The sequence below is a fragment of the Haemaphysalis longicornis genome, unplaced genomic scaffold (genome assembly GCF_048455015.1).
Source record: "Haemaphysalis longicornis isolate Haplotype H1 unplaced genomic scaffold, Haemaphysalis longicornis Haplotype H1 scaffold_4, whole genome shotgun sequence".
Lineage (NCBI taxonomy): Eukaryota > Metazoa > Arthropoda > Arachnida > Ixodida > Ixodidae > Haemaphysalis > Haemaphysalis longicornis.
In genome coordinates, this window is record NW_027526361.1 from 55,379,163 (window position 1) to 55,392,501 (window position 13,339).

A 13,339-nucleotide genomic window follows, 5' to 3' on the forward strand; every position below is an offset into this window, starting at 1 on the left:
AACGCGAAAACATTCCACTGCCTTTCAAAATTGTCGTGTAGATGGCGAAACTCCTTCCGATTCGAATGGCACTTCAAATTTTGAAGGCCATTCGAGTCAAATGTCATTTCGAACGATCGTGTAGCAGGAGTGTCAGAAACCTAACGGTTCTATCACAATCAAACACCCGCGCTCAGGGCAGCCCCAGAACACTGCCGCACTCGCCAAACTGCGCAGGCGCGTCGCATGCGGAAAATACCGTGCCCTCTTTCCCCGTCGCGACTTTTCTCCTGAAGTGGCGACACGTGTTCTCCCCACGCGCTGCTGCGGGCGAGGCGTTTTTGGTACGACCCACTGCGGACGGTCACCACCGGATTTTTCGACTCACGAGGCACATGAAGCTTTAATTCGCCTTAATAAACCATTGCGAGCCGCGATTACTGACGACAAGTTTTATGCAGGCGAGAAGGAGATAAACACCATTAGTTACCTAAGTTCTAATTTGTTTTTGCCCAGCGCCTGTCGGTATTCGATTAAGAGCCTAATGGTGGCTCCGGTGGATGTGCTCCTCGGATCTCCGCATAACGCTTCTTGCGGCCCGTAATTCGCGAAATGCATCGCATCTCCCACGAGGCTTACAGGCACTTGCGCTAAGCAAGCTTAGCGGCCGGAGAAGGACGCGGTTAAATATTGAGGCGAAGCTGGCGGAAAAGCTGCTTCCTTGGCGCCGGGGAAAGCGCTTCGATCGGTTCAAGGGTCCGTCCGACGCCGGCCGAAGTTGGGTGCAGTTTTCGGCGTGCGGGTGGTGGCTGGAACCTTTGGAGCCATAACTCTCCTTTATGATCGCCCATAAACGCCGAGCCCGGCGGTCGTGGTGCGGCCCGTATTTAATGGCTGCGGGTGTACACGTGGTGAGCGCAAATAGCTGCGAAGCAATTAGTCACTAATGCATTCGCCGGATCACCGCGTTTCCTCTCCCTCCGCTGACCACGTTTTCACCGAGAGCGGATGTCGGGTTTCCGGAAAGCGGGCAAGTGCTTCTTAGCGAAGCTATCCGACCGGATAATACTTGCCCATGTGCGTTGATATTGGCGCTAGCATGCTGGTTACTTGCTTCCCCCCGCCATTTGCTACAAAATACCTGATTTCCGCGCCCTTTTTTAGTCGTCTTTGGTTTTGTCGATGGGCCTGTCATAAATATGCAATGCAATGCTTAATGGACACTCGTCCATTTGTGGAAGGGCCCGGGCAGTAAGGAGCTCAACACAGTCAACAAACAGTGTCGGCTTTCATATTTGGGTTACTGAGTGAAAAACACGCATCATTAGGACGTTTTTGTGGATGTTAGTCCGTACATTTGGTGTTCTGTAATATTTTGTAAGCGCGGAAATACACAGTGCTACGGAGCGCTTTGCAACCAGCGGGGGTATGAAGAGCGGTCCATCGATCGTTCCAGGTAGTTATACCGAGTGAGTGAGTGAGTAGGTGAGTGGGTGGGTGGGCGGGTGGGTGGGCGGGTGGGTGAGTGAGTGAGTGAGTGAGTGAGTGAGTGAGTGAGTGAGTGAGTGAGTGAGTGAGTGAGTGAGTGAGTGAGTGAGTGAGTGAGTGAGTGATAGCTCAGAGGAAGGCCTTGTGTTGCTTAGCCGAAGGACGCGGGTTCGAATCCCGGCCGCGCGGCCGCTTTTCTGATGGAGCCGAAAAGCGAAAACGCTCGTGTGTTCAAGATTTCGGCGCAGGTCAAAGATCCCAGGGGGTCAAAATTAATCCGGAGCCCTCCACTACGGCGCGCCTCATCGCCTGCGTTGCGTGGGCGCGTTAAACCTCATGATCAATCAATGAGTGAGTGAGCCAGTGAACGAGTGAGCCAATGAGAGAGGGAACGAGTGGATGAGGGAATGAATGAGCGAGTGAATGAGTGAAGCAGTGAGTGAGTGAGTCGCTCAGAAACGTTGCAAGTTTTCGAGTTGCTTAGTTAAGAAAGGACCGGTAGCTCGAAAATCTACCGCATAAGGATATTTATTGCGGTCACATGTGCTCACCAGAATGCTCGAGGAGACGCCATTAACTAAGCAAAATGCATGTACCTTCAAGCGTAGGATGCGTATGCAGAAGTTTAATATCCATTCTGGCTGCACGCGATCTATTCTGTGTAATGCCAGCCTAATGCCGACCCGCCGAGGTGACACAGTGGCTAAGGCGTTGTGAGGCTGAACCGAAGGGCACGGGCTCTATCCCGGCTGCGCTGGCTGCTCTTCGAATGGAGGCGAAAAGCGAGAACGAAGGTGTGTCGAGATAGGCCTCCTGCGCTGCCCAGGGGGCGCTGCGCAAGCGGCTTCCGGGCAGTACTTCCGGGTAGTACAAAGCTGCTCGGGTCCCATAGGATCCCGTGTTGACGGAAGCAAAATGAGCTCGGACGCTCCCAATTATTTTGCGACGTGGTCACCAGCTCATCCCCGACGCGTCCGATCTATTTCAGTGATCAGCTTGGCATTAGGGGAAAAAAACTTTGCAGCGCTAAACATGTTTACAGCGCCGACGAAAGTGCCGGGACCGTGACGGCGTCTGCTACTCGCAGGTTCACTGATCGATGGTCGTACGAAGTGAAATTTTAAGTGAAATTTCTAGTTTAAACTAATACTCTAGGTGACAAAGACTTCTCAAAAACAGCCGAGCCAAAAAAAAAAAAAAAAGCGTGACGCAATCGGCGATGATCGCGCTTTAAAAAGCCAGCGAGTCCGGCGGACCGCAGGCTCGCCTGCTGCGGTGCGCCGCTCTTTTGCGTACCTGCACACTATGCGTGCACTTTCATTAAACAGTGCTCGTTTGCGTCGCCGTTACGAATACATGGTGACGCGTTAGCTTGCCGTTTTGTTGCGTGTCTCAGTGACAAAATGCCGCGACCGTCAGAAGCGTGAAATCTGTTTTGCGATTCCGAAATTAGTGGCCGTAAGACAAAGTGGTCGGGCGAACTAAGAGGTCGCTCGCTTTCCTTGTTTGCTCTCACTTTACTTAATTACGCTCTTGCAGCATACATTCCCAATTCGCACTTAATAGCCTAGAATGAGGGTCAGCAACGGCCGAGTTCCATGCAGCCGACACGGCGGAGGGCTGGACGGCAAACCGGGTGGGAGGAGGAGGGGGGCTTTAAATACAAAGAGAAAAAATTCAGCGAATTTATAATAATATTTGACAATAATCTGGCGAAGTGTGAAGATGGGGGGGGGGGGGGGGGGGCAATTCAACTGGAGGACGCCAATTCTCTGTTCTTGACTCGCTGTCTAACTCCATTTGAAGTCAAAACTGGCGTGTCGGCGTTCATATTCGACGACCCCTGCACTAGAAAACCAACACAGTCAGTGATGATCGTATGTAAATATTCGGTGCCCCGCACCGTGTATGCGGCTGTGTTATGTGATGTTATAGAAGTACACATCTCTGCAGGCAGCGGGCGTGTGATTTGGTGCATGTTTTGCGTCCTTTAATAGCGCTTAATATGTTTATTTGGCGCTATTGCCCCACCCACTCGCTAGTATAACTGTACCCTGCCGTTCGCAAATCGTGCGGCGTAAATCGTTGCGCAAGAATAATTTATTTTGTGAAAATACGAAACAAAATTCCCACTCGTTTCAAAGGCGGTGCCATGCCAGCAGTGTCAGCTGAGTCGGCTGCGCAATTCTTGCGTTCGTTTGCATGCTCCCGCTGAAGCAACCTTTAGCAGTTACCTCAGGATATCGGATGAGCAACGTTCCGTGTTTATGCTACTCGTGAACTTTCCTTTGTCGACCGCACGCGAGAAGAAAAAAACTGTAACTGTCGTCAAACAGTTAAACCACCCGACCTGGTTTTACTGCCCCACGCCGCTACAACCGCGACAGCTCGCTTTAAAGAAAGCCGACAAATCGGCTTCTTTTAGCGGATATTATTTTGTTTAGCCTCTGTAGGTACTTTAAGGGCTATTTCATACAGTATGCAGTCATTTAAACACGCCACAAAGCGCCACAACCAACTTTCACTCTGGCTTGTAATTGAAAACACATGGAGGGCGGCGAGGGTCGTCTGCTTTTGTACTACCCAGAGGCGTCGGCCGCTAGGGGCGCTGCATGTCGCCAAAACGGGCAGGGTGCCTGAGAACCCGGGCATAGACGGGTAGCTACAGGCAGCAGGATGAAACGTGTGCATGCTGCGGCAGTGATCGGGAAACTATAGACCATATTGTCAGGAGCTGCACAGAGATACGGCCACCGCGGGGTGAGGGGGAAACGACGCTGGCGGAGGCTTTTGGATTTGGGGCGAGGGGGAACCTCAACTTCAAGGCCATAGAGGTGGCGAAGAGGCGACTGGAGTGGTGGTGGAGGAAAAGTAGGGAATGGATGGGTACGCAGGCGGAGTAATCATGCGGACGAGAATTTAGAACAGCGAGGGGAGAAAAAAGGGGGGTGGGGGCGATGAGTTTAAAACAGAAAAGAGGGAGAGATGGGAGGGAGGAAGCAAATCTATAGGTTAGCTGGGAGTAGGGCAAGTAAACGTAATAAAACAGGCAAGTCGGTTGCTGACAACCGACGCCCCGATTCAAAGGGAAAGCCACTAATCATCATCATCATCAACAACAACAACTTCAGCGCAGGAGGCCTATTTCGGTGGGCATTGAACAACCCCAGGAGGTCGAAATATTAACCCAGAGCCCTCCACGACGGCACGCCTCATTGCCTAAGTGTAGCTTCGGTGCTTTAAACCCCCAAATAAATAAATAAATAAAAGAAATATCCATTCAATCAATCAATAAATCGACAAATCAATGAGTCAATCAAGACAGTCTAATGTCGTCGTGACTCGACATGCAGGAAATGCGTGTGTGAACGACACCCGGGTCCGAGGCGACTGCTGTGGACTCACGGACGACGACGACGACCTGTCTCAGCTCATGGAACAATGCTGGTCGAGGAGTCCGACCACAAGGCCCAACTTTCGAGCACTCAAGGACGTCATACGAAGCTTGAACAGGTGAGCAACTCCTCCGCGCATATTCACGCGAGGGAGACAGGACACATGCGCCGCGTCCCCGCTCCGCGATCGGTTATGCACTTCGCCACCACCAGTAATAAGAATAATGGAGCCGGCGACCTCCTCATTCAGCGGTAGAGCGTCTGAGCCACAGAACCACAGTGGATGGTTTTCTTCCGGTGCCTTTTACACGTGGTCTGCCCCACGCTTGCTTGAACTTGTCGCATAAAACCGTTAAAATTTATTTCCGTTGTTCTTTCTGGCATCGCGATTCGCTCGCCGCTGCAAAAAGGGCCTCCGACGAAAAGGTGCGGACCCATTTCGGGCTTCTTCTCAGTTCTTGCTATAGCAAAGATAAAGAAGTCAACCCTGCAAATTGCAAGAATAGTGGGAAGAATAACTAAAAACAGAGCCGGCCTCCAGGAGGAAGAAACTCTGCGCATTATGCAGGCCTTAGTAGTCAGCCGCCTGGCGTATAGCTTGCCTTTTCACTGCCTTAACAGACAGGAGACAGATCAAACGAACGTCATACTCTGCACGTCTTACAAAGCTCTCCTCGGTCTCCCAAATTATACAGGAAATGAAAAGCTTATCAGCTTGGGTGTATCCAACATTTTCGAAGAAATCAGAAAGCACTCCTCATCTCGCAAAAGCAATGCCTGCAAAAAAATTACACCATCTTCCAGTAGGGGAACCCTGAGTAGCATGCGAAGCAGCCATGGGGTCGATTCAAGTGCCCATTAGTTTTCAGTTCGTCGTTTCCGTTAGGTTGGGGTACGTAGCTACCGTTATATTAAGCGTTTGGTTTTTATGGTAACTACCAAACTTTTCACTTACCAGAACTACGAAATGGGAAATTGCGTTGACCCCATGGCTGTTTCGCATACTACTCAGGGTTCCCCTACGGGAAGATGGTGTAATTTTTTGGGGGGGGTGGGGGGGGTGTTAGAGTGGAGAGAGAGAGAGAGAGAGAGAGAGAGAGAGAGAGAGAGAGAGAGAGAGAGAGAGAGAGAGAGAGAGAGAGAGAGAGAGAGAGAGAGAGAGAGAGAGAGAGAGAGAGAGAGAGACGTTGTACGTGGTATAGTTTGTCTTTATTTAGGCGTTATCATCATCGTGTTCAACGTAGGCGACGTCGAGCTGTGATTTGCGTTCGCTTTGATTATGACCGCCTTATGGTCTGTGAAAGGTAAAGTCAATGGCTGTTGTAGTGGATGAACCCTAAAGTTGCTGAATATGAGGTCGATGCACGTTCCCCGGATGGTTGTGGGCTGCTTGCAATCACGGCCCGCCGAGACTCGCCGACGCACGCCGCCGCCGACGAGGATGACACGTCGAAGGCGCGTAAAGCGTGCTCGTCTCGTGCCGGCCCAGGAAGACACCGGCAACACTGTCGCTCCAGGAGCCCTTAAAGGATAAGACACCACCGGGTGTTCAGCAAGCCGAGCATGCGCAGTGGGGGTGTGGACGCCGCAAGGCGGAGGGAGGGACATAGCCCAGACCATGCGATGCTTCGCATCTAAAAAATGGACGCTATTCCGCCTGCGAAAGGGGTTGTCCACCGAAGTTGTTGTAAACCACTGCACATGCTGATGGTTGAGGGTGTGAAACGTTCCTTGTTGTCTCTGCAGGCTTGTCGCTTGCACTCGTTTTCTCTGGTGGCAAATGATGGGTCCTGACGCCTGCGCTCAGCACCCTGTGCGAGAGCAGCTGGGTCGTGCCTAGTCTGATGCATGCGCTAGCACTTAAATGACGCCAAAAACCACTCCCCTTTCGAGAGCATCTGCAAACCTAATCTTTACCAGGGGCGGTATTCTCGAGTTTTGTCCCTTTTGCGTTCCTTTCAAAAGTGTCCCTTTTGGCGAGCCCTGATTGGCTAAAAGCAAACAACCGGAAGTGACGTAACGCAAGCGCAACGAACCTTCTTCTAACGCCCACTGCTTAACCTGAAGTACGTCACGATGAAAGGGACTCGAAAGGGACAGTTACGAGAATACCGCCCCAGAACAACTGAGCCCGGGGGGGGGGGGGGGGAAGGGGGGGGTCCCATTGTTCATCTATCATGTGGTTTCATCTATCATTATCATCTATCATGCGGTTTCGGTGCTTATTGTGTGTTTTTTTTCTTTACACGAATACTTTAGTCTAAGCTGCAAGCCTAATTAGCCTGACGCATGCGCTCAGCGTCTTGGGCGAGAACTGAGGACTGCTGGGTCCTGGCTGAGTTTTTTTTTACGACACAAAATTTTCCGACCAACCATAGGCTAACAGCTTCGTTGTAAAACAAAAGCTGGCAGGGCTATCCTGCAAAGAGTGGGGTTCCCCGCGGACGTACATTCAGTAATTGACGAAGTGGACCAGTGCAGAGAAGTATGAAGAAGATTGAAAGTGCTCCCCCCCTCCCTCGAAACATGGACCCCTACCTGCACAAAGAGAGAAGAAGAGAACGAGTAGCCTTCCTACGGAACCAACCTGAAAATAAGAAAAAACGTCACCTCCACCGACGATGCTTTCTACACAACGGTAACAATGCCTCCATTGTTGTACTCGATCACGAAGGAGCCTACAAAGATTGCCTCTCGCCAACACACAGCAGTGCCGACGAAAGCGAAACGGGTGCCCTCCTCCTGGCAATAAGGTATGGGCAACACGAAAACGAACTCCTCCAAAAAGTAATGGATTCCAAACAAAAAAGGCTATGCAGAATATCATGAATGGAACAATTAACAAATACCTTGAAAAACTAGAGACAAAAACACCAAATCAGTTCCGCCGCATTGTCTGGACTTCGCGGCACGAGGAGCTGGAGGGAAACGAGAGGGCCGACCAGGCTGCACTAGATCTTACAAACCCCGCGGCTAACGTTGGCAGCCTTCTGCAGCCCCTCCGAAGCGACTTTGGAGAATGCCTCACGGTCCAAAGATGCGCACGAAGCCTTTTCCCAACCCGGACAAGAGCCTGTCTGGCGCGGAAGCTCAAACACTGAGGCAAATCTCGACAAACACTCACCCGAACAAATCCCGGCTATTCAAAATGTTCCCTCAAACACGAACACACGTATGCAATAGATGCGGAAACCCTTCCAACTTATTTCATGCAACATGGGCCTTCCCTGTGATCTGACCTTCAGTAAACACCACCACAAATACCGTCGCGCTATGGGAGGCAGCTCTGCACAGCACCGACTTATTAGATAGCGCTACAGTAGGACTTGATTCTTCGAGCATGGATAGGAGCAGAAGAGGCTGGGGCCCTGGAAGGAGGGCACCACCCCTATGACAATCGCGACACCTCTTTTTTCTAATAAACGTTTCTCTCTCTCTCTCTCTCTCTCTCTCTCTCTCTCTCTCTCTCTCTCTCTCTCTCTCTCTCTCTCTCTCTCTCTCTCTCTCTCTCTCTCTCTCTCTCTCTCAGTTCTGCCCTCCGCGTGCCCATGTCATCACCACCACCACGATCATCATCGTTGTCGTGGTCATTACATTGTCGCCTACTCTCGGACGACTCTTACAGCGATTTACAGCCTTCCTTATTTATCATTCCTCGCCCCCCTTCTGCCCTCTGATTTTACCCGCCGTGTTCTAGGCCTGTCGTCTCAGCACGTAGCTCAGCATCCACCCTGCTCTGTGATTCGGTTGTCGTCACCTGCCCTTTGCCCTTTGCACAAATCGACTGGGCTGTAGTCGCGAAGCAAAGTTTTTGTGTCGTGGCTCCAGGGAGCTCTGAAGCCCCTGGGATGGTCTCGCCCATAGCACACTCGATGCTATGATCTCGATGCTACGATGCTAGCTTATGCTCGCCGCTCATACCTACTGGTGGCAGATAATCCTTCACATAGCTTTTTCTTCTAACAACGTAACGGTGCGTAACTGCACGTTACAATATTGGGAGACTGGGTTTCGAGAGAAGACTTTTTTTCAGTGGTCGAGCTCAGAACGACTCAGCAGAGCGTCCCGGGAATGATGATGATGATGATATTCAGATGTAATGACGATGGGTACACGGGTAGGAGTAGCAGGCAAACACTCCCCTGATGTACACACTGCATGTCTGCATTTGAAGATGTCGCGTATGGTCACGCATATGTGAAAATCACGTGCCTATGCTCATAGTATACATTATATATATATATATATATATATATATATATATATATATATATATATATATATATATATATATATATATATACATATATATATATATACAGAAAGAAATGCCGTCAGTCTACAACGCCAAAGAAGGCATAGGGGAGTGGTTAGACTTTTTCTTACCGTTATTGACGTTACATTATTTTTTTCTTTATTAATTACGTGAGAAAGAAAGAAAGAAAAACACGCGCCCAGAGTGGGGACCGAACCCACGCCTTTCGATTAGATCTCGAATGCCTTACCAATTCGGCTATCTGGGCGACTGTGTTCCGCTTCACTTTCTGGGGTATTTATATTTACCACACCTGTATCTGACGGTTGAGGGTGGTAGCCAGCGCCACTCAGACTACACAGGGAGAAGGGGACCTTCTTTTTCAACCCCCGGGGCGTGACGCGAACGTCTACAGCCTGTCATGAGCGGTAAACTGGCGGAAACCTTCTTATGCTACCTTGGCATCAAGGCTGCCAGAACCGAGGCCCTCGGTATATATATATATATATATATATATATATATATATATATATATATATATATATATATATATATATATATATAACTTTGGGCAACGTTAGCACCGGGAACTAACACTGCTGCCCTCTTGTTGGAAGTTTTCTCTCTCCCTTTGCCTCTCTTTCCCTTTATAGACTGGAGGACCTGCCATGCACCTCTGGTGCTACGTGGCGAGAACAACGAGCATTTCAGCTGGCATGTTCAAATTCTGCTGAAACGTTCAACAATGGCGCGCTGTTGGTGCTGTCGCAGGCTGCCATGCAGTTCGAGCGAGGCGCTACTCGAGGCGCTCGTGGGCCGGCTGGAGCAGTACGCGAGCAGCCTGGAATCCTTGGTGGAGGAGCGAACCGCCGACTACCTGGGACAGAAGCGGAAGGCAGAGGACCTACTCTACCAGCTGCTGCCAAAGTGAGAATACATAACCTCGTATGCGTGCGTGCACCATCCTGTCTAGCTGCTGAAATAGCCTGGAAAATTTATATATATATATATATATATATATATATATATATATATATATATATATATATATATATATGTGTGTGTGTGTGTGTATATGTGTGTATGTATGTGTATGTATATATATATATATATATATATATATATATATATATAGATTTCGATGAGTTTTGCAACGGGCCAGAAGAAACGGTCAGGTAAAAGATACTTCCGAAACTGTCGGACTAATTTATAATAAACAAGTTAACCGCAAAGTTGTTCTTATCTTTTACCTGACTATATATATATATATATATATATATATATATATATATATATATATATATATATATATATATATATATATATATATATGTGTGTGTGTGTGTGTGTGTGTGTGTGTGTGTGTTCGTGTGCGTGTGTGTTCGTGTGCGTGTGCTATACGTTGAAGAGAGTACTGACTCAGTGCGCAGAGCTTCTGGCACCTGGCGCAGCTTCGCAAGCGCAGATATGACAAAACCAGCGGACAAGACCGCGGCGGCGCAAAAACCAATCTGGCACCTCGGCGAGCGTTCTGTCAGTTGCCCTACGCACGCATGAGGGGCTTTGTGGACAATCCGGCCGTCTTCGCGCCCAATCCTGCAAAACCTGCGAAGTAAGAACGCGGAGGGAGGGAAACATAGAGAAAAGAGAAGGCAGACAAGAATGGGCCGTGGAGCAACTCAAGCATGAAATCTTGATTCGGCCGCAGGAATCGAACAGCACCGGGCTGGCTGAGGGGAAGCGCGATCTAATAAGAGGAAGTTCCCGAGGCGCATTTCCACATCTGCTCCCGGTGCCTTGTTAATGGGAAGTAATATCCCGAAGAGCTTCGAGTTTTTTTGCCCATCCCGAAGAACCTCGGCGATGGCGTTTTCGCGCCGTCTGCGGTGTGCTGCTCTTTTTTTCTTGGCATTGATCGAAGGCAGCACCCAGGTTTCTGCTATACTCTTCCGACACGCGAAACCGATTGATCTGTGGGCGCAGCTTGAGCGGGTGTATACGGTATATAACTCTTGACATGCCTTGAAACCGTAGCGGATGTAATGGACAGCGCGTAGGTCCATGCCGATCTGTTCTGAGCGTGGACTGCTGCTCTTGTATCGGCGTTGCGCCAAATAGCACCCGGAAGTTACTTGGACAGCAGTGACTGGACAGTGTATTCCGTGAGAAAACGCAGGCCCGAGCAGTGCTTAAATCGCTGCCCTGTAGCAAGCCAGACCATACTTGCGATGACGTGATAGTGTACGTTTGTCATTCCAGGCTGAATCGCTCTTTGATCGCATCAAGATGATCGAGTCTGTAGTTCATACCAGCCGTCCGTGGTGGTTACGCCATTGTGCTAACGACCGCGGGGTCGTGGGTTTCCTGAACGCGGGGGCTGTTCTGATCATGGCGGAAAAAAAAAAAAATGCCCATTTGGGCGGGACTCCTGCCCACATTAGGGGTTCACCAGGTGGTACAAATTAATCCGTAAAAGTCTACTACGACGTGCCTATGGTAGGGATGATTCTCATACTTAAACTTCTGTGATATTCAAGTTTGTGTTCGGGTAAATTCGGTATTTATTTTACCAAGTTTCCCTTTCTCGCTGAAGTCCGCAATTTTTGCGAAAGTTTCGGTGAGCAAATTCCAAGCTTCCCTATTTTTAGTTATTTAGACGCAGTTTCGGCGCAAAAAAAAAAAAAATCCCCGAATACTGCAGTATGAATTGCAGCGACAAGAAACACTCTCTTCTACGAATAATATGCACAACTTGAAAAACAAGGCATCACCAGTGGCATCCTTAATAATTACAAATGTGTATTTTCCACGCTTCGTCTGCATGCAACTGCAGCACGCTGACATTCGAGGACGCCGTTTGGGCGTTGTCACTCTATACTATGCAGTCAGGAGATCAAATCTGCTACGTGAAAGAATAGCCCAGGTGCGAGTAGGCCAGATTGGCACAAATACCGCGATCGTCAAGCGAGTCAGGATATTCTGCTGGAATGCTTAGCACTGCACACGACAAGCAAGCACACGTAACTCAGGCCAAAATGATAACTCTTCAAACACCGTGCGCTCTGACTTTAATCCGAAAGCGTAGTTGTTGACTCAAGAGAAATCAGCTTGAACTTCGATGAAAACAAAGGACAAGAAAAACTGGACACGCGCCGCTGGCTCTGTTTTTTACAGCGGCGTGTCCTGTTTTTAGATGCGACGCATCTCTTGCTCTGAAGCATGTCCCTCCTGCGTCGTCGTCGCGCCGTCCGTCCGCATCCCTCCTCCGTTCTTCTCTCCCACAGCTGTTTGCAACACTCTCACTCCGGCTCATATTAGCATACCACAGCTAGCGCGCTTGTTTGGGCGCGCTTCGCTGCGTAACGCTGCATTAACAACTGCTCCGGCGCGCGCAAGTGCGCGCATGCGCGACTCTCCTCCATTGTCTCCTCTCCTTCAAGCGCTGTGAATATAAAGCGGGTATCATGCTGCTGCGGTTCAGTCAAGCGCTCGCTCTCGCACGTGACGTGACCTTGCCTGACTACTTCGTGCTTGACTTGGTTCTTCCGATGAAGACGTGATGGAAGCGATGGTCCCTTCAGTGAGTGGTGTGACACAACAATTACGCCCATCGTCCAGCGTATAGGAACACCCGCATGTGATGGAAATCCATCATACGCGTTCACAACACGTTTTACGCGATTTAGAGAATCAACCCAACGGAAACACCAATTGAACCCCCCCAATCGTCGCATCACACCGGGGTTCCCTCGCGGGAAGATGGGCGTAATTTTTTTATACCCAGTTTTTGTAGAAGTTCAAGCTGCTTTCCAACAAGAAATGCCTCAACAGGCACAGATTAAGGTTCGATTGATTGTAGAGTTTTAACGCGCCGACGCAACGCAGGCGATGAGGCGCGCCGTAGTGGAGGGCTCCGGATTAATTTTGACCACCTGGGCATCTTTAACGTGCGCCGAAATCTCGAACACACGGGCGTTTTGGCTTTGTGCCTCCACCAGAAAAGCGGCCGTCGCGGCCGGGAATCGAACCCGCGACCTTGTAATAGCACCTTTACTGGAGGCAGAAGGGTCATAGGCATAGTGGGATAAGGACGGAGGAAAGGGGTAGTGGGTCAGGAGTTTTTGGCTGTTCGGTCTTCATAGAGACTAGGAATTATTGTCGATTTCGATTACGCTGCTTGTGCGAGGATACTCTTGAAGATCCCACAATATGTTGGAGGTTT

At 49.7% G+C, this 13,339-nt stretch overlaps 1 protein-coding gene across 1 annotated transcript in view; it reads left to right on the top strand.

Moving 5' to 3' along the window:
• Positions 1-13,339, top strand: part of LOC144178723 (atrial natriuretic peptide receptor 1-like) — a gene marked incomplete in the record, with an annotated part of 186,817 nt that overhangs the window by 58,342 nt on the left and 115,136 nt on the right. The window contains 2 exon segments of the mRNA XM_077706794.1: positions 4,821-4,980; positions 9,889-10,044. Coding sequence (XP_077562920.1) covers positions 4,821-4,980; positions 9,889-10,044 — 316 coding nt within the window.